Consider the following 22,833-nt stretch of genomic DNA (forward strand, 5'->3'; position numbering starts at 1 on the left):
AACACAAACATTTCACAAACACCATACAAACATCACACATGCACCAACCCACAAGCATAACACCACACAAATGCCGCAACACACCACACAAACACCAGACCACTCTACATATACACACCAGAAACGCCACCCCACAAATACCACCACAACACCCCATAAATACCATATGCACACACCACACACATGCACGCACACACACACACAAGGACCACACACATATGCAAACACACTCAGATGGATGCACCCTACACACACAGATGACCATTACTGAGCAGCAATATTGGTCAGGTGAAAAATGCCTCATAGTAAGATTGTCATTATTGCTTACTATGCAGGGAGCTTTCATCACTGAAGCTGCTGAGGTAAAGTGAAAGCTGAGCTCTGATTGGTTGCTCTGGGCAACTAGACAAGTCTTCCTGTGAGGCGGCTTTCATTACTGAGATGTGAGCTCCTTCAGGTCATTGTAATACTGTGTGAGGGCTGCAGAGTCTCATGTCCAATGTTAATGAAGCCACTATTCTTATGGGAAACTCTAAGGGAGCACATGTTTTCATTCCATGTTTTCCTTTGCTACCAAGCAACATGCCCTTCAATTTTAAGCATCTGCAGTTCCCAATCTGACTTGTATTTGCTTTGACTATAAACAAAGCACAAGGTCAATCACTTAAAGTGGCTAGCATTAATTTGGAGATCCCGTGTTTTTCAGATGGACAGTTGTACATTGCTTGCTCTAAAGTGTCTTGAGAATGGATCCTGTTTTATATGAATGTCTTCCTGAAAGCCCCCTTATGACTGCATGGAGGTGCAGTACCCTGATGCTTGTTAAGAGTCATTACATCACTAAGAAACTGGACCTATTTCAAGCTGGAACACTGAAAAGTGGTTTCCTTCCATGTGGTGGATGTCTAGCATGTAAAAATCTGAGGAGGTCTGTATCCTTCACTTCATCGAATAGTCTCAAAGAATATAAAATCAAAGAGTTTATTACCTGGAACACCACACATGTGGTTTACTAAGCAGTATGCCCATGTGGGTTAATATACGTGGGAGTTGCCACTCGCGAATTACGTATTCGCATACGCGAACATGTAAGGGATATTGTGGCTGCCTGTAAAGTGGAACATATAAATAATCTTAAGCCAATTCCCATACATTTCCGTCTGAAACATAAATGTAATGCGGATGGCCTTTGGGCTCAGGGTATTGACAGAATTTGTGCAGGAATAAGGGGGGGTGACACCAAGCGTGTGTTAGCTCAAAGGGAATTCCGGTGGATTACGGTACTTGATACAGTACCATGACACCGGCTGGTCTCAATGAGCTTTTGAGTTTTAGTTCATTTTTATAATTATTTTTGTGTTGTCTTATTCTTTGTTGCTTTGGTTTTAATTTATTATTTTTGTATTTCTATGTTGATCTCGTGATTGAACATCTTATACTACCATGACGTTTGAGTGATAAAGATCTGGTGGGATCAGTGGCATTATGTCCATGGTCAAGGAAAATAATTCAAGATGGGATGAAGCCAAGAAGTCTTGTGTCAATAGGTCACATATTATGTATTTTATACTGGTTAGCTAATATTGTTGTATGTCTTGCATATATTATGCACTTAAAATATGTATTATATGATAATAAATGTTGGACTACACCAATGATTCTGTATAAGCACTGCATATGTATATATGTACTTTTTAACATTATTCTATCACAATATACACTTTTTGAGATGGGTATTTATATACAAGAGATAGTTTTTGATGAATATATATGCACTTTAATTGATGTAATATAATACACATTTGTACTGTCTGTTATCCTCTCTATTTCTCCTCCCCTTCATTCATTTCCCTTGTAGTTTAATGCTCGAAGTGCGCATATCTGCCATCTGTGCCTTCTGGAGCATTGCCAATGGCATGAGATTATGACACTTGCTTGCCAGTGACGTCACTGCGACGTTTCCTGACACGCAGTGCCATGTTGGTTGCCGGAAGCAATGCAACTTTGGGGGCATAGGACCAGACACATGCGCCGACAAGATGAGCACCTCTAAACAGGGTATTTAACCTTGGCCCACCATACAGCACATCACCACACCTTGAAAAAGAGGCGAAACGCGTGTCGGTGGTGGCGCTGCACGTGTCCTGACCTGATTTACGATGGGTAAGCACTATTGCGCTGGGTAATGGGGTCCATTCTTAGGATGCACACCTGTCTGTGATCCCCTCTAATTACTGAGTCCCAAGCATCTGGCCCATCATTATAAAAGCACTTAGCACTTTATATATTGTTTTGTCAGGGCAGTAGCAGCACTAATTACCTGATCTTTCCTATATGTGTGTTATGTCAGTACTGTTTTGTACCAATTATATGGCAAATAAATTTGTATATTTTTTATATTATTGGACGTGTACTCCCTTTGTTTCTGATGTATAATATGCTATTCAGGAGTGTCCATTCAAGATTCCCTTTGAGTCAGAGATACAAAGTTTATGATCTCTCAGTTGTCTATATGATATTGTTCTATATGGTTTTGTTTCATTTGCTCTAAAGTGGGTAACCCCAAAAATCTTTTCATATATGCACCTGAAGGTAAAACCAGATACATTGTTTGCCAAAAAGCACTACAATAGATAGTTGTATAACTGTAAACCAATTTTACTCTTTTGTCAGTGAACTACAGGGTGGGTCATTCATATGGATACACCTGGGTGGGCCATTTAAAGTTGGATCCAAAATGGCTGACTTCAAAATGGCCACCATGGTCACCACCCATCTTGAAAAGTTTTCCCTCTCCCATATACTAAAGTGAAACAAAGCTGATATCACCAACCATTCCCATTTTATTTAGATGTATCCATATAAATGGCCCACTCTGTACTTATAGATTACACTGGAGGGAGGGGGGAAGGGTTGCACTATGTTGTTAATTGGGTGTAAATGCTTTATATGTTTGTGTAAGGTGCATACATTTTCATTTTTGATAAAAAGTAGTTCAAAAAAGAGTTGTAATAGTTTATACTACATAATATGTATTGAATATGTAAAATCAATAAAAATGTTGAAATTAAAAAAAGTTGTTGTTCACATCAATGTTACAACTAATTAGTAAAATGGCAAAATAATAAAAATTTAAAGTGGAAAAAAAATTACTGTTGCACTCTGAAAATGTCAATTTTAGTGTGACACTGAAAATTTTACTTTAGCTACCATAACCAACAATTTAACAAATTTTCTGTGAGCGAAACCATGCGTATTCTTCTAGTATGGATATATACATGTTTATATACACAGTATATGACATTGCCATCATTGTAGTGACCAATAGAATAAATGAAGAATAGCTTTTACAGTGACAGAATTAAAAGGTTAAAAATATATCTTTTTTTGCATGCAGTGTACGTTCAATAGAGGAAGATGCAATATTTTAATGGATTGTGTAGACAACAAAATAAACATGTATGCTCTTTCCTACCTGTTTTGGGATCAACAGAAAAATATGGTTGGCCTTGAAGTATGCTGTAAACGACTCTGGCGCTATTTCCATATGTAGGGTCATCACCATCTGTAGCTGTCACCTGAATAACAGACGTACCTGCACGCAAAAAAGATGTCAATAAAAATGAGGTGAAAACACATTTGAACTAGTATTGTAATTTCAATTGCCACAATTTATTTAATGGCAATGTTAATCTTTTATCTGAATGGTAAACCTGTTGCTATATTTAGACAAACGAGTCACTCTTAGGACTTCTAATATAAACCGTAAAAACATAAAAGTAAAAAAAAAAAGGTAAAGTGTAGTAAAAGTAGCAAGTGACTAATATGCTGTAAAAGTGTAATCACTGGTTAATTACACATCTGGAAAGGAACTCTGAAGGAACTCTGGAAAAACCCATTCAGAAGAAATGTCATTTCAACCCTTATCTATATACTTGATTCAATAAACAGTTTTCATTTGAAATCTGGTGTACAACTGTTTGAAATTTCACAAAATGTTTTCATGACTAGTATTTTAGCAAAAAAATTTCAATTTGTGCCATTTTTACTCCTGTCATGGCCAGCTCTGGCCACTTTATGAACGTGGGTAGAACTTAGCAGGAAGGAAGGTGTCCATTAGCAGCTGACAATTTCATTGTAATTAATGCCAAATAGTAGTGTAAATTATGACATAAATGTACAAAATTTTATTATTAGAGTTAATTTATTTCTGTGGTCAAAATCATTATGAGTACAGATTCCTTTGTCCACTACATGTACAAGGATTTTCTTTTAACAAAACTACAGTTGTGCTCAAAAGTTTACATATCCCAGCAGAATTTTTGCTTTCTTGGCCTTCTTTCAGAGAATATGAATGATAACACCAAAACTTTTTCTCCACTCATGGTTAATGGTTGGGTGAAACCATTTATTGTCAAACTACTGTGCTTTCTGTTTTTAAATCATATTAACAATCCAAAACATCCAAATGATCCTGATCAAAAGTTCACATACCCCATTTCTTAGTACCGTGTTTTGAACCCTCTAACATCAATAAAAGTTTGAAGTAGTTTGTGGTAGTTGTGGATGAGTTACTTTATTTTCTCAGATGGTAAAGCTGCCCACACTTCTTGGCAAAAAACCTCCAGTTCCTGTGCATTCCTGGGCTGTCTAGCATGAACTGCTCACTTGAGATCTCCCCAGAGTGGCTCAATGATATTGAGGTCAGGAGACTGAGGTGGCCTTTGTAGCTCACACATCCCCAAAATATCAGTGATCCACCTCCATGCTTTAGAGTAGGAATGGTGTTCCTTTCATCATAGGCCTTGTTGACCACTCTACAAAGGTAACGTTTATGGTTGTGGCCCAAAAATTCAATTTTGGTCTCCTCGCTCCAAATTACCTTGTTCCAGAAGTTTTAAGGCTTGACTGTGCTGTTTTGCATATTGTAGATTAGATATTTTGTGGCATTTGCACAGTAATGGCTTTCTTCTGGTGACACGACCATGCAGCCCATTTTTCTTCAAGTGCCTGCTTATTGTGAATCTAGAAACAGCCACACTGCTATTTTTCAGAGAGTCCAGAATTTCAGCTGATGTTATTTGTGAGTTTTCTTTGTATCCCGAACAATTTTCCTGGATGTTATGGACTAGATTCTTGTTGGTCTACCTGACCGTGGTTTTGTTTTTACAGAGCCCCTGAATTGCCATTTATTAATCTCAGTTTGAACGCTGATGACTGTCATTATTATTTCTTTGGATATCTTTTTGTATATATAAAAAATAAAGAAAGTAACCAGCTCACCGGTCTGCCACGGGTGCACGGAGCTCCGCCAGGACCAGCGTGGATCACATGAAGAGAGGAAAAGAAAAAGTGCTCCAGCTCCCATAAAATCGTAGATTTTTATTCTTCCATTAAAAGCATTAGACAGATGGCATGCTCATGTGAGGTAGCTCAGGGAACATGCTTGTTCCATCTGCCATCTGTCTAATGCTTTTAATGGAAGAATAAAAATCTACGATTTTATGGGAGCTGGTGCACTTTTTTTTTCCTCTCTTCACATCTTTTTGTATACCTTTCCTGTTTTATACAGTTCAACTACTTTTTCCCATAGATCCATTGACAATCATTTTGCTTTCCCCATGACCCACAATTCAGAAACTTCAGTGGCTGGATTAAAGATGCAACTGTCTTTCTGGATCTTAGAAACTCAGTCAGCTTTTATGCACACACTGATTACAAGCAAACAGGTCACAGGTGAGGATGTCACCTTTAGTAGCCACTCAAATCCATTTGTGTCAACTTCTGTGCATGCAATTAGGCCAAAATCACCAGGGTATGTGAACTTTTGATTAGGTTATTATGGATGTTTTGGGTTGTCATTATGATTTAATAAGAGAAAACACAGTAGTTTGACAATAAATGGCTTCACCCAACCACTAACCATGAGTGGAGAAAAAATTTTTTGGTGTTATCATTCATATTCTCGGAAAAAAGGCCAAGAAAGCAAAAATTCTGCCGGGGTATGTAAACTTTTGATCACAGCATATATGTTTAATGGTGCTGTGTAGGAAAGAGAGTTTTCATTTTTGAAAATGCTGAGACTGGTCTGAAAACTAATAATAATAATCTCACTTTTGCCCAGCCTTTCCCAATCTAGTGCTATCCAATCCTCCACTGGTCCCTATTAGTGCTGCAGAATTATCAACTCTGTCACTGTGACCTGAGACTGATGCAAGCAATCACTGTTCACAACAGTGAACTGCAACAGACAATTGATTGGCTGCAGTGGTTACATGTCTATGTGATTGCTACATCATTACTGGAACAATAAATTGGGATTACCGGGACCCTGAAAAGCGTTGATCAGGAAACCATGCTGAAAGTATTATTGATTTTAACTTGTCTAAAAATATATAGGAATTTTGTAAAAAAAAAAAGGTTACTCCCTTGACAATCCCATAAGGTTTGAAGCAGATGTCAACCTAGATGAATTGTGTATGCCGTTGGCATGGAAAATCCCAACAGTACCCATTTGTTAAATAGATATCATTATATCCACAACAATTTACAGACATTATCGTCACTGTCCCCTTTGGGGCTCACAATCTAAATTTCCTATCAATATGTTTTTGGAGTGTTGAAGGAAACCCATACAAAGACAGGGAGAACACATAAACTCCTTGCTGTTGCTCGTTGTATTTGTGGGGTATGAAGTGTGAAAATAGGTGGGATAGGAACCCAGCTCTGTGAAGTCACTGAGCCACTGAGCTGTCCAACATAGATGGATGGATGGATAGACAGATAGATGGATACATGGATAGACAGATAGATATAAGATAGATAGATGATAGATAAAGTATATAAATGAATAAGTCGATAAACAGATTATAAGTCGATAAGTAGAAATGATTGGATGAATTTTATGAATATTGAATTGATTTTTATGAACTTTGCATGTCCCGGGAATTTCGCACAAATTTCAATTCAATTCCTACAAATTGTAAGAAAAAAAAATGCAGGCCAGCATTTTACACATAGCAGTAAAACAAAAAAAGTGGTTTGGTATTGCGTTAGCCAGTAGAAAAAAATATATAAAGTGCTCTCAGTGAGATTCCTATTTTGTTTCTCTCACTGAGAGCACAGTATACACTTAGCAGTAGATTGCATCAGTTACAGAAGGCTGACAAGTCCACACGTGCAACCAATCGAGCTTGCTCAGAAGGTCTTGCAGTTATCACATCACATGGTATAGAGCAGACAATTTGAAGGGATTAATGTAGCCTACATAAGAACCTAAACAGGGGATGCAGCAACAATTGGAGGAATAATTAAGATGCTGAGAGTATGACAGAAGCATTATTTTAAGTTTGCACTGTACATCTGATAGGAGAGGGGACAGTATAGGGGATATAGGACACCGGCACTTACAGGACAATCACAATACCAGTAAAGGCGGCTTATATACCCTATGCCCGCCTCCCTCTTCCCTATTACAAAATAATATATAAATAATTTCAAAACCTCCAAGATAAGTCCTCTGATCTCTATTCATGTGGTTAGTTGGTGGCCAGCCCAAGCTCTCTTTTTTTTTATCACGCTAAGTAACGGTGTTCGGTGAATGTTAAATTTTTGTGATCATTTCAAGGTGTTTTAGATAATCCGGAATGTGATTTATCTTCATGGGACACAATTTATATATGCTCCCTATCATTAACCAATAACTTTCTGCTTGTATTATTTAATTAAAAAATCCCCTAAAGGAAAAATGTTTCTCTTTATAGATATGAATATGATTAAATTAGCGGCGCAGACATATATATGTTAAATCAGCTGCAAGTATCAAAACACCCCTTACCACAATGGGGTGAAAAAAACAAAAATGAGGAATAATAGTAATGTACACTCACGCTTAGATTCAATCAAAACAAAACATTGCTGAGAATTTTATCAGAAAGTGTACCTTATATTGGTTTATTGAAGGATATTCGATACTGGATGAAGACGAATACAACTTTTGGAAAAAACCTGTTGTAACCAACTAAAATTCAGAATTGAAAAGAGGGAGGTTATTTTAAGGCTATATATATAGGTGCACTCAATAAACAATGATAGAACAAAAAAAAAATTATTTATATATATATATATATATATATAAAATGTACTTTCCTTTTTAACATACGATGGTATTAATTATCAATAATTCACCATATGTGCCCGACTTGTTAAAATATTACAGTGAATCCCCAATTTACTATAAATAAATCTTATCGTAGTGATGCAATATAACATAGCAGTTCTAAATATTAATGTCTAGCGCTACAAACTACTAAATATCCAGCGCTACAGACTGCTGACCAAAGTGCTGTAAGTACTAAAACCATGTACTGATAAAGGCGGATAGAGTCCAGAAACTTTGTGGAAAAAGCACCTTGTTCCTATCAGTGAGCAAAGGCTGTTAGTGCTGCGAGTACTAATACCATACAGCGATATAGGCAGGTAAAGTCCGGTACCTTTATGGAAGAGGCGCCTTGTTCAGATCTGCTTATTAAACAAGCGGTTGCTCCTGGAGGGACTAGGACTATTGGCTCTTTCTGCATATTGTATATTTTTTTATTTTTCGGCTGTTCATCACGGTAACTCTGCCGGTCACGTGACCTGAAGACGTCACGCAGGTCCTGGTTGCTCAGAGAACCTGCCAACATTCACCGCACACATCGAGATCTCTGTGTGCTTTAGCGGCCCACCCAGGTAGCCGTTCTACGGCCGGGACATAGCTCCAGGAGCAGTCGCTCATTTAATAAGCAGATCTGAACAAGGCACCTCTTCCTTTATCAGTACATGGTTTTAGTACTTACGGCACTTTGGTCAGCAGTCTGTAGCGCTGGATATTTAGTAGTTTGTAGCGCTAGACATTAATATTTAGAACTGCTATTTTATATTGCATCAGTACGATAAGATTTATTTATAGTAAATTGGGGATTCACTGTAATATTTTAACAAGTCGGGCACATAGAATCATAGAATCATAGAATCATAGAATCGTAGAGTTGGAAGGGACCTCCTGGGCCATCTGGTCCAACCCCCTGCTCAAAGCAGGATTCGCTAAATCATCCCAGTTAGATGTCTGTCCAGCCTCTGTTTGAAGACTTCCATTGAAGGAGAACTCACCACTTCTCGTGGCAGCCTGTTCCACTCATTGATCACTCTAACTGTCAAAAAGTTTTTTCTAATATCTAATCTGTGTCTCCTCCCATTCAGCTTCATCCCATTGCTTCTAGTCTTTCCTTGTGCAAATGAGAATAAAGTTGATCCTTCTACAATGTGACAGCCCTTTAGATATTTGTAGACAGCTATTAAGTCTCCTCTCAGTCTTCTCTTTTGCAAACTAAACATTCCCAAATCCTGCAACCTTTCCTCATAAGACAGGGTTTGCAGACCGGTCACCATTCTGGTCGCTCTTTTCTGAACTTGCTCCAGTTTGTTGATGTCTTTTTTAAAATGTGGTGCCCAAAATTGGACACAATATTCCAGATGAGGTCTGACCAAAGAGGAGTAGAGGGAAATAATGACTTCACGTGATCTAGACTGTATGCTTCTGTTAATACATCCTAGAATTGCATTTGCCTTTTTTGCTGCTGCATCACACTGTTGACTCATATTCAGTCTGCGATCTATTAGTATACCCAAGTCTTTTTCACATGTGCTGTCACTTAGCCCTATTCCTCCCATTCTATATATGCTTTTTTCATTTTTATTGCCCAGATGTATTACTTTGCATTTCTCCCTGTTAAAAACCATTCTGTTAGTTGCTGCCCACTTCTCCAGTTTATTTAAATCTTTTTGAATCCTCTCTCTCTCTTCTCTAGTATTAGCTATCCCTCCTAGCTTTGTGTTATCAGCAAATTTAATCAGTTTACCCTCAATTCCTTCATCTAAATCGTTGATAAAGATGTTGAACAATACAGGGCCCAGGACAGAGCCCTGTGGTACCCCACTTGAGACATTCTTCCAACTGGATGTGCAGCCATTTACGACCACTCTTTGGGTCCGATCACTAAGCCAGTTATGAATCCACCTAACAGTTGCCTTGTCCATTCCATACTTAGTCATTTTTTCAATAAGGATTGTATGAGAGACTTTGTCAAATGCTTTGCTGAAGTCAAGATATACTATATCTACAGCATTTCCTTGATCCACCCAATCAGTAATACCATCATAGAAGGAAATTAAATTAGTCTGACATGACTTATTAGTTACAAACCCATGCTGACTCTGTTTAATCACTTCATTCTTATCCAGGTATTGACATACATGTTGTTTAATAATTTGTTCAAAGATCTTTCCTGGTATAGAAGTCAGACTCACCGGCCTATAGTTGCCTGGGTCCACCTTCTTCCCCTTTTTGAAGATAGGAACAACATTTGCTCTTCTCCAGTCTTCTGGCACTTCTCCTGTTCTCCAAGAATTTTCAAAGATTATGGAGAGGGGTTCAAAAATTTCTTCTGCTATCTCCTTCAGTACTCTGGGGTGTAATTCATCTGGACCTGGAGACTTGAATACATTTAGGTTAGCTAAGTGTTTCCTCACTATCTTTCTGTTTATAGATATCCTGGATTCTTCTATTCCCTTAATAGGACAGTGAAGAACAGTTGATGTTACATTTCCTTTCTGAGAGAAAACAGATGCAAAATAGGAATTTAAAAGTTCAGCCTTCTCAACATCCTGTCTTACCATTTCATCATTTTCATCCTGTAAAAATCCTATAGCATCTTTGACTTTTCTTTTACTTTTGACATATCCCCAAAATCCTTTATTATTGCTTTTGACATCTCTTGCAAGCCTCAATTCATTTTCAGCTTTAGCTAATCTGATTTGTGCCTTGCAGGTTCTGCAGACAGCATTATATTCTTCTTTAGATATGCCTCCATCTTTCCATTTTATAAACATTTTTTGCTTCCTTTTTAGCATGTGCTTAAGTTCTGTGTTCATCCATCCTGGTTTCCTTAAATGCTTCCTATTCTTCCCTCTTTTCGGAATTGTTAACAACTGTGCTTTGAGAATTTCATTTTTCAAGATTTCCCATCCTTCCTGGACATTTTTGTCTTTAAGGATATCCAGCCATTGGATCCCTCCAATTCTCTTTCTGAATCCCTTAAAATCTGCCTTTCTGAAATCTAACCTTGACGTCTGAGTCTTCACAGGTCTTCCGCCTCTAGTTATCCAAAATTCTAAAATAGCATGGTCGCTACCTCCTAGGGTCCCAGCCACTTTTACCTCCTCAACCATTTCCTCCCTGTTTATAAGGATTAGATCCAAGGTAGCAGTTCCCCTTGTTTTCTCCTTTACCTTTTGGAAGATAAAGTTGTCAGCAAGAGAGGATAAGAATTTCCTTGACCTGTTAGTTTTGCCTGAGAGAGATTCCCAACAAATGTCTGGATAGTTGAAATCTCCCATGACAACTATGTCATATTTTTTGGAGAACTTGGCCATTTGATGCATAAAGAGTTCATCCATATCTTCAGCTTGCACAGGCGGCCTGTAGTAAATGCCTACAATGGTGTCCTTTCCATTGTTCTGTCCTTGTATTCTTACCCAAACAGTTTCCACAGAACTCCCAGTCTCTGAAGCTTCAATCTCTGTGGAGATATACGCGTTTCTAACATACAATGTGACACCCCCTCCTCGTTTATCAAGTCTGTTTCTTGCAAATAAGTTGTATCCTTCTAGTCTTGTATTCCAATCATGTGTATTGTCCCACCAAGTTTCAGTGATTCCAATGACATCATATTTCTTTTCCTGTGTTAGTAGTTCCAATTCTCCTTGTTTGTTGCCCATGCTTTGTGCATTAGTATAGAAACATTTTAGTTTGTGATTGGTTTCTCTTTCTCCAATATTTTTTTTAATTAGATTCTTTCGTCTTTGTTCTTCCTTTCCACTTCTAATAGCAGAGTTCTCAGTAGCATTTGTCAGGTGTATGGCTTTTTCTGGTCTTTTGCTTCCCTTCCCATGTTGTTCTAGTTTAAAGCTCTCCTTACAAGTGTAGCAAGGCGACTTCCAAATACCTGCTTTCCAGTCTTCGTAAGGTCTTCGTAATTCATATGGTGAATTATTGATAATTAATACCATCGTATGTTAAAAGTAAAGTACATTTTATATATGTGTGTGTGTGTGTATATATATATATATATATATATATATTTTTTTTTTTTTTTTTTTTGGTTCTATCATTGTTTATTGAGTGCACCTATATATAGCCCTAAAATAACCTCCCTCTTTTCAATTCTGAATTTTAGTTGGTTACAACAGGTTTTTTCCAAAAGTCGTATTCATCTTCATCCAGTATCGAATATCCTTCAATAAACCAATATAAGGTACACTTTTTGATAAAATTCTCAGCAATGTTTTGTTTTGATTGAATCTAAGCGCGAGTGTACATTACTATTATTCCTCTTTATAGATATGTATATATGGAACTGTTAGTTAATATTTAAGTGCAAAAAAGTATACTTAGTATGCCCTTAATAATGAATGATTTGAGGCTCTCAATAGTGAAAGTTTTTTTGAAAACACTGTACTGCAGGCATATATTTGACAGGTTATGTGTTCTTACGCGGCTTAAGCATGCGCTCTGAGGAGAATAATCATTTGAACATTTGCCTGTCGCCCAATTTAATTGGATAATTGTGGACGAGCACAATTATAGAGGTCGTGTGTTCCAAAGACCGGATGTCCGGCTAGTGTGAGTGTGGTGTATGGTTTCTATAGAGACACTTTTTTTTTTACACATGAGTGGCGTGCGTTCCAAGATGGTGGGGTGATTCATGCGGATTGTAACACACTTTGTGCATCAATAAGGTGAGAGTTTTTGAGGTCTTTATTATATGTGTATTGGCTCCTTGTCTGTAGCATCACCTGATTGGTGTGCATAAACAGGATATTGGAATAGGAGCGTTTTTTCCATTAAGTATATAAAGAGGCATGTTTGGTGGAATTCTCCTTATGAGAAACTGGTGGAGTGCACCAGAGATGGTTGAGTACGTCAATTCAATACGATCACATCTAGGAATGGCGCAGCAATGCCTTTATGGATTCTTTTCCAATGATTTATAGGAGGGTCTTTTTGGCTCTCTGGAAGTAGGACCTCTTACCAGATGGGTGAGATTGTTCTAATTATCAAATGCACACCCCCTATATGTATAGACATCCACAATAAGATCATCAGTGGTACTGATTTATCTATTTTAAGTCTGATCTGCATTTCTATTGCAATAATTTTTGCCAGGGTCACTGGTAGTCTTTTTATTCATAATCATTTCCCTGTCTAAACTAATCATTTTATTTATGTGTGGGGATTTGATTTTTAATAGTTATGTTGCACTATTTTAAACTTATAAATGAAATGTTAAGTTTTACGTTTTGAAGTTCCCTATTTTTTGCTGGTTATCTATGATATTCTGGGATCCATATATATATATACAAATTTTGCTTGCTTCTTGTGGGAAATGTATGATTTTTTGAGGATGGCTGGCTTCTTTAACACTGGGACAGATACCAATCATTGGCTGACTGACGTTGAGGATATTTTTTCACACCGTGATTTTCAACAAAAGAAATATACCACGTCATTCAAGTCTGCTTTTAGAGAACTAACCAAGGTCTACAAGAATCAAATTGGGAGGAGCAGGGCCTTGAAAGTTATATTAAAGCAGGTATAGTGCCATGACAATTGAGAATTTCTCTGGCACCAGGGTTGAGGTACAAGAGTCCTGAGTTTGCTGCAAAAGAAATGAATTTACAAAATAATTTGGAACGCTTCCAAATTGACCTTAAGGAGAAGAAGCACAAACAGTTTATTCGTGATTTACAGGATTTTAAGGATAATAAGGCCTATCTCTTTCACAACAGAGACTCTAGGACCGTTGAAGGTGAATATACCTCTACTGATATAGAGGCATCAGATATAGAGGGACATCAAAAAGCGCAAATGGGGAGACAGAGAGGACGTGGGGAGTTCAGAGAAGATGTACTGATCGTAGACCTAATTTCCCTGCTGCATCCTCTTTTTTAGAACAAAGTTACCCCTTAGGAAGCAGATTGAATGTAACAGGTACACAACACCAAGTGGAAAATCTCAGATCTTGAATTTATCAACCAGATCTCTAACCACTGATGAAATGTCTGTGTTAAGCAAGGGTTTGTCATTCGTGCACTCCAGTGACTTTGACACATTTAAAGGAATTAAGAATCTCCATTTGTTTGTCTGTAAATTGAAATGGAAGAAATTCCATGTTCAAGAAGGCAAAAAAATAAGCATGAATCTGGGTGTTTCAGATTCTTTATTGGAAGATATCAGGATTTTGTATAATTTATCTGGGGTAGATCCTAACACCAGAGGTAAAGGCCCATTTACAGATTTAAAATGCAAAATTAAAAGGATGTCTCCTCCCCAAGTTGATTTAACATCTATTCACATTTTTTTTATATCTAGTTTCAAAAGATATTGAAAAATTGGGAAAAACATCCTCTGGTGTTAGTTACTATCTTACACGACATGAAATGACTGTATTGTGCCGTTTGAAGAAGGACCACAACATTACCTTCAAGGCCTCTGATAAAGGCAGTAATGTTGTGGTCATGGATACTTCTGACTATAGGCAAATGTGTCTGCAGATTTTACATGCTTCCATCAGATCCCACATATGTTTTTGGGAAGGAATTAAATGACATTGTAATGCATGGTCTTTCACTGGTGGTCATTGACAAGAATAAATTTGAATTCATCATATCTAAACATCCTATGTTGGCTACATTCTATTGTCTTCCTAAAGTCAACAAAGGCCCCACCCCACTGAAAGGTAGACCTATTGGGTCCGGTGTGGGGAGCTTGACAAGAAATTTAGGTGTCTATTTGGAAAGGATTTTAAATAGTGTTGAGCGATAGCATCCGACATTGAGAAATATCGGATTGGATCGGGTATCGCCAATTCCGATACCGGAAGTCCCATTCAAGTCAATGGGACAAAAATATCGGAATTAAAAAAACCCTTTATTTACTTGCACATCCAGTTCAGGAGGGGGGAAGAGTGTGGGCGGTGCGTGGGCGGACACTGTGCATGTCTGTGTGTGCGGGTGGGGTCTGTGCGGGCCTGCCGGGGGTCTGTACAGGCCTGCCGGGGGCTTGTGCCGGCTGCCGGGGGTCTGTACGGGCCTGCCGGGGGCTTGTGCCGGCTACCGGGGGTCTGTACGGGCCTGCCGGGGGCTTGTGCCGGCTGCCCTGCCGAATGTCTGTACGGGCCTGCCGGGGGCTTGTGCCGGCTGCCGGGGGTCTGTACGGGCCTGCTCGGGGTCTTGTGTGTGTGCAGGCATCGTCCGATGGGACTACAAGTCCCATCGGGCGATGCCTGCTACAATGACAGTGATTGGCTAATGTGTCAATGATGGGACAATAGTAGTCCCATCATCCGGCTAATGTGTTGAATGTAAAAAAAAACCATACATACTACATACATACATACTACATATATACAACATTCATACATACTACATACATACTACATACATACTACATACATACTACATATATACAACATTCATACATACTACATATTTACAACATTCATACAACATACATATATACTACATACATACTTCATATATACTACATATATACTACATTCATACAACATACATACATACATGCTACATATATACTACATTCATACAGCATACATACATACTACATACATACTACATTCATACAACATACATACATACTACATACGTACTTCATATATACTACATTAATACAACATACATACATACTGCATACATACTACATATATACTACATTCATTCAACATACATACTACATACTTACTACATACATACAACATGCTACAGACATACAACATACATACTACATACATACTACATACAATACATTCATACAATACATACATATAGACATACAGTACATATAACATAGAGTACATACTCACCAATACTTGTCACTTTGATCCCCGAAGCCAGTGTCATCTGTGGAAAAATATGAAAATAACAAACAACCTATATACTCCCTGATCTGCAGAAATCCATGAGTGTCACACGCCGATTTCCCGTGGAGAACAGCAGCATCAGCTGATGCGACCGCTCTCTACGGGGCTCCAGGAATACCATGACGGGAGGTAGGTATCCGTCCGCACTGTATTCCTCTGCCACTGTAAAAAAAATAGTCCCTAGTCTCACTTTTGGCATTGCTGTGAGAAAGTTCCCACACAGCTTTTGCCAGCTTTTGTTATTTTCATATTTTTCCACAGATGACACTGGCTTCGGGGATCAAAGTGACAAGTATTGGTGAGTATGTACTCTATGTTATATGTATTGCATGTCTATATGTATGTATTGTATGAATGTATGTATGTTGTATGTCTGTAGCATGTTGTGTGTATGTAGTATGTACTATGTATGTATGTTGTATGAATGTAGTATATATGTAGTATGTATGTATGAATGTATTGTATGTAGTATGTATGTTGTATGTCTGTAGCATGTTGTATGTATGTAGTATGCAGTATGCAGTATGAATGTAGTATGTATGTTGTATGAATGTAGTATATATGTAGTATGTTGTATGAATGTTGTATGTACAGTATGTAGTATGTATGTTGTATGAATGTAGTATGTATGTAGTATGTATGTTGTATGAATGTAGTATATATGAAGTATGTATGTAGTATATAGTATGTATGAATGTTGTATGTATGTAGTATGTATATATATATTTTTTTACATTCAACACATTAGCCGGATGATGGGACTACTACTGTCCAATCATTGGCTAATGTGTCAATCACTGTCATTGTAGCAGGCATCACCCGATGGGACTTGTAGTCCTATCGGACGATGCCTGCACACACACAAGACCCCCGGCAGGCCCGCACAGACCCCCGGCAGCCGGCACAGGCACCCGGCAGGACCGTACAGACCCCCGGCAGCCGGCACAGACCCCCGGCAGCTGGAACAGGCCCCCGGCAGGCCTGTACAGACCCCGGCAGCCGGCACAGGCCCCCGGCAGGCCTGTACAGACCCCCGGCAGCCGGCACAGGCCCGTACAGACCCCCGGCTGTCGGCACAGACCGCGCATCATGATGCGCACAGACCGCGCATCATGATGACATCATTTCAGCAGCCTATCACAGTCACAACAGTGGCTCATTGCATTATGGGGACTTCTGATTCCGGTATCCGATATTGAAAAAATATACCCGATATTTGCAGTATCGGAATGCTCAACACTAATTTTAAATCCATTTGTCATTGCTTTGAGTTCTTATTCACGTGACACCACAGATTTGTCGAGTAAAATCGAGGGAGTGATATTGGAACCTGACACCATTCAAGTATTGATGTTGAAGCCCTCTATTCCTCAATTCATCATGAGAAAGGATTTGAAGCAGTAGGTTACTACCTGAGGAGTAGAGGGCTGCATTTGAAAAATCATAATGAATTCATGCTTGAAGGTTTGAAATATCTATTGACACACAATTTCTTCATCTTTGACGGGAAGTACTTCCACCAACTAAGGGGTACTGTGAAGGGGAGTCCGTGCGCTCCATCTTATGCAAATTTGTTCCTGGGTTGATGTGAGGAAACTATAGTCTTTGCATAATCTGGTACTGATGGAAGTGAAAACGTTCTTTTATCGCTAAGATTTATTGATGACGTGGTTATCATCTGGAGAGGCACGGGTGACTTGTTTGCTGAATTCGTTACCAGATTAAATTTGAATGACATAGGCCTGAGCTTCACTTTTGAATGGAATCTATTGAGACTTCCTTTTCTTGATGGCAGATGGATCTTTGGGCATCAGTACTTATAGGGAATCCACTACCACTAACTCCCTTCAGAGATGGTAAAGTGGCCATCCCTTTGCACAGAAGAAGGGGATACCAAAAGGGCAGGATACCGGAATATGCAGAAATTGCTCTGACATTAATAATTTTAAACGTCAAGCAAGTGATCTGCATAGCAGATTTCGTGAAAGAGGATATCCTGATGGTGTCTTGAAGGAGGCCTATAATATTAAAAAAAGGAGAGAGCAGAATTGTTGATTCCATCTCCTGTTAAAAATGACGAATATTTAGGCCTCCGCTTCATCGCTACTTTCAATAATGGTGCTAATGATTTGAGACAGATTCTAGCCAAGCATTGGCCAATATTGAAAATGGATCATGATATTGGTGATTTATTACCAATGTTTCCTCAAATTACATTCCAAAGAGGCATATTACTGAAAGACAGACAAGTGAAAAGGCATTTTTTCCAAACCAGTGCAGACATCTTGGCTAACTTCTAAAACCACTGGCTGCTGCAAATGTAGCGGTCGCATAGCATGTAAAAATATTGAGGCAAATTTTTCTTCTGAACAGACAAATCCAAAAAAATTGAAATTAGGTCTTTTATTAACTGCAAAAGTGAAGGCATCATTTATAGGGCCAGCTGCACATGTGAAATGTTTTATGTTGGCAAAACCATCAGAGAGTTGAGGAGGAGAGTAGGAGAACATTTGACATGTACTTGCTTAACCCCTAAATGACTAGGAGCATTTTTGTTTTTGCATTTTCATTTTTCCCTCACCTTGTTTCCAGAGCCATATTTTTTTATTTTTCCATTAATATAGCCATTTGAGGGCTTGTTTTTTGCAGTGCAAGTTGTTCTTTTGAATGATACCATTGATTTTACCATGTTGTCATGATCCATGCAGGATTATGACAGATAAAAGCACTAGTAACCTTTTTTTTTCCTTAAGCTGGTGGTTTCAGTTCTAATTTGCCTCCGGTGGCCGTTAGGGTCATTGCACTTGATGTTTTCTTTGCTTTGTCTTTTGCCCCCGGTGGTCACTTTGATTATAGCAGCTTTTGGCCCCTGATCATTTGACCATTCCATTTTCCTATATAGGGTCACATGGTCTATGAGCAGGTGTTGGTGATATTGCTCATGTCCAACTATCCTTGGTGAAGTAAGGAACTACAGAGAGCAGCTCAGGGGAGCTCTGGTGTAAAGCTTGGAGAAGTAGCAGCTATTCTGGAGGAAAGCTGCATTCTGGTGGTGGACTTTGTTGCTGGGAGCAATAGCAACAGAGCAAAGCTAAATGGTGTTTCCCTGTTTGTATTTTTCCCTGGTGTGTATTAGTAAAGTGGTGGGGCCAGTGCCTGCACCACCCAACTCCCTAGCTAGGGATAGGTGTAGGGTGTGCTAGGGCGACAGGTTCTGGCTCGGCGACAGGTGAGGAGCCTGTATAGGGAACGTCAGGAGTGTGAGGGACACTGACTCAGGGGAGTGCAGGAGGTCTCCACGTCCCCGTTCCCTATTGCAGGGCCCACCGTTGTAACTGTTTCCCCTTCCCCCGTGTCTTGTTGTTTTAGCTACCTGCCTGCGCGGGTCGTGTTACACAGGACAGTTACACGTGCTGTGTCTTATTGTCTTAGTTACCAGCCTGCGGGTCGTGTCACACAGGACGGGTCCACGTGACAGTCGTGTGCTAGAAAATGGGGAAAAAAAATTCCAGGTGCGATGAAATTGAAAAAAAAGTGCAATCTCACACTTGTTTTTTTTTTTTTTGGCTTTTTTACTAGGTTCACTAAATACTAATATTAACCTGTCATTATGATTCTCCAGGTTATTACAAGTTCATAGACACCAAACATGTCCAGGTTATTCTTTATCTAAGTGGCAAACAAAAATTTCAAACTCTGTTAATAAAAAACAAATTGCATCATTTTCTGATACCCATAGCGTCTCCATTTTTCATGATCTCGGGTTGGCTGGGGGCTTATTTTTTGTGCGCCTAGCTGACGTTTTTAATTATACCATTTTGGTGCATATACAATCTTTTGATCGCCCGATATTGCATTTAATGCAATGTTGTGGCGTCCAAAAAAGTTGTTTTGGCGTTTTGCCTTTTTTTCCTCGCTATGCTATTTAGCGATCAGGTTAACCCTTTTTTTATTGATAGATTCGGAACACAGTGATACCAAATATGTATATGTTTGAATTAATTTATTGTATAATTTTGAATGGGGTGTAAGGGGAGTGATTTGAACTTTTATATATATTATACATTTTTTAAAACTTTTTTTTACTTTTGGCATGCTTCAATAGTCTCCATGGGAGTCTAGAAGCTGCCACAACTCGATCGGCTCTGCTACATATAAGCGATGATCAGATTAGCTCTATATAGCAGAATTACTCACTTGCTATGAGCGCTGTCCACCGGGTGGCGCTCACAGCAAGACGGCAACCATAGAGGTTTCCAGGAGACCTCTGGCTGTCATGCCAATGAACCAGTGACTTACGATCACTTGGCGCGGGTCACCGGAGGGTGGATTTCCTGTGAGATTGCCAGAAGCGCTTGTTAAATGCCACTGACAGCATTTAACAGTGGTATTTAATGGGTTATTAGCCGCGATTCCACCTGCGGCTATTGCGGGCACATGTCATTTGTTCAGAACAGATGATATTTACTGGGAAAGATGGGTGCTCACCGCCAGAGCCTACATGAAACGGAGAGAGTCCAATATTGGCATAAATGTACGTCCGATGTCGGAAAGGAGTTAAACTGTATACAATTTGTTCTATTTCTATTTTGTACATCATAGACTCGGCAATGACACGAATGCAAACTTGTAGAAGTTATGGACGCAAGCATCTTATGATGTATTACAGAGCCATATACTCAGAGGAGAAATAGTTTTCAGAAGTCTGAAGCATTGATGAGACATCATCTTGAGTATCTATAATATAACCGGCTAAGCGTCACTCTGTCCGAAGCCTTTATAGACTGCGCAAGGGCGACGCACCTGCGCAGTCTGGCTCCAGAAAGAGAGAGGCAGCACGGTGAGGAGTGTGTATGGCGTTGAAGATGGCGGAACGCATACATTCTGCTATGTCCGGCACCATACTTACCTGACCGGGAGGAGCGTCGGCCGGAGACCGGGGCAGGAGTGCGGCCGGAATCGCGCATGCGCATAGCGCGATCCGGCGCCATTTTACTGAAGACACATTTGCAGTGTGTCTTCAGCAATATGGTGCCGGACAGCGCTATGGGCATGCGCGTACTCTGGCACCAGACTCCTCCCCCTGCCTCCAGCAGAACGTGACATGCAGTGCTGAAGCACAGGGAAGAAGGGAGAGCATTTATTTTTTTGTATGTGCGTAGTTTAATAGGGGTGAGGGGGACCATACATATCAGGATAAGGGGGGTGAGGGGACAATGCATACCAGGATAGGGGGTGAGGGGGCCATGCATACCATGAAAGGAGGCTGAGGGGACCACGCATACCACAAAAGGAGGGTGAGGGGACCATGCATACCAGGATTGGGTGGTGAGGGGACCATACATACCAGGATAGGGGGTGAGGGGACCATGCATACCACGAAAGGAGGGTGAGGGGACCACACATACCATGAAAGGAGGGTGAGGGGACCATGCATACCAGGATTGGGTGGTGAGGGGACCATGCATACTAGGATAGGGGGATGAGGGGACCATGCATACCAGGAAAGGGGGGTGAGGGGACCATGCATAACACGAAAGGGGGGTGAGGGGACCATGCATACCACGAAAGGGGGGTGAGGGGACCATGCATACCACGAAAGGAGGGTGAGGGGACCACACATACCACGAAAGGAGGGTGAGGGGACCATGCATACCAGGATTGGGTGGTGAGGGGACCATGCATACTAGGATAGGGGGATGAGGGGACCATGCATACCAGGAAAGGGGGGTGAGGGGACCATGCATAACACGAAAGGGGGGTGAGGGGACCATGCATACCACGAAAAGGGGGTGAGGGGACCATGCATACCATGAAAGGGGGTGAGGGGACCATGCATACCACGAAAGGAGGGTGAAGGGACCATGCATACCAGGATTGGGGGGTGAGGGAACCATGCATACCATGAAAGGGGGGTGAGGAGACCATGCATACCACGAAAGGGGGGTGAGGGGACCACACATACCACAAAAGGGGTGAGGGAACCATGCATACCATGAAACAGGGGTGAGGGGACCATGCATACCATGAAAAGGGGGGGTGAGGGGACCATGTATACCAGGATTGGGGGGCAAGGGGACCATGCATACCAGGATAGAGGGGTGAGGGGTAGCATTCATACCAGGATTGGGGGGTGAGAGGACCATGCATACCAGGATAGGGAGGTGAGAGTACCATGCATACCAGGAAAGGGAGGGGTGAGTGGACCATGCATACCAGGATAGGGGGGTGAGAGGACCATGCATACCAGGATAGAGGGGTGAAAGGACCATTCATACCAGGATTGGGGGTTGAGGGGACCATGCATACCAGGATAGGGGGGTGAGGGGACTATGTATATCACTAAAGGGGCTGAGGGGACCATGCATACCACGAAAAGGGGGGTGAGGGGACCATGTACACCAGGATTGATGGGCGAGGGGACCATGCATACCAGGATAGGGGGGATGAGGGGACTATGCATACCAGGATGAGGAATAGGGTGCCATGCTTACCAGGATTGGGGGGTGAGAGTACCATGCATACCAGGATAGGAATGAGGGGTGCCATGCACACCAGGACCATATACTGTTAAAAATGCCCGCCACCCGGGCGTAGAATGGGTTCATAGCTAGTTCAATATAACTGAAAAATTCATAGAATTTTTATTAGTGCAGAGGCAAAATTGTAAAATTCTAAAGGGTTTGCAATATCTGAGTTGCACAGGAATACCAGAAAAAAAGCTAAAACATTTGGTAAACTGTGCATATTTTAGGCTCCAGCACAGAGTCTGCGGCTTTACAAAGATAGGAAGAAA

General features: G+C 40.3%; 1 protein-coding gene across 1 annotated transcript in view; it reads right to left on the reverse strand.

Moving 5' to 3' along the window:
- Positions 1-22,833, reverse strand: part of CDH18 (cadherin 18) — a 1,129,863-nt gene that overhangs the window by 576,558 nt on the left and 530,472 nt on the right. The window contains exon 4 of the mRNA XM_073569448.1: positions 3,476-3,595. Within this exon, the coding sequence (XP_073425549.1) occupies positions 3,476-3,595 (120 nt within the window). The remainder of the gene's footprint in view (positions 1-3,475; positions 3,596-22,833) is intronic.

This window comes from Dendrobates tinctorius, unplaced genomic scaffold, assembly GCF_039654945.1.
Source record: "Dendrobates tinctorius isolate UK_male_01 unplaced genomic scaffold, ASM3965494v1 ptg000025l, whole genome shotgun sequence".
Lineage (NCBI taxonomy): Eukaryota > Metazoa > Chordata > Amphibia > Anura > Dendrobatidae > Dendrobates > Dendrobates tinctorius.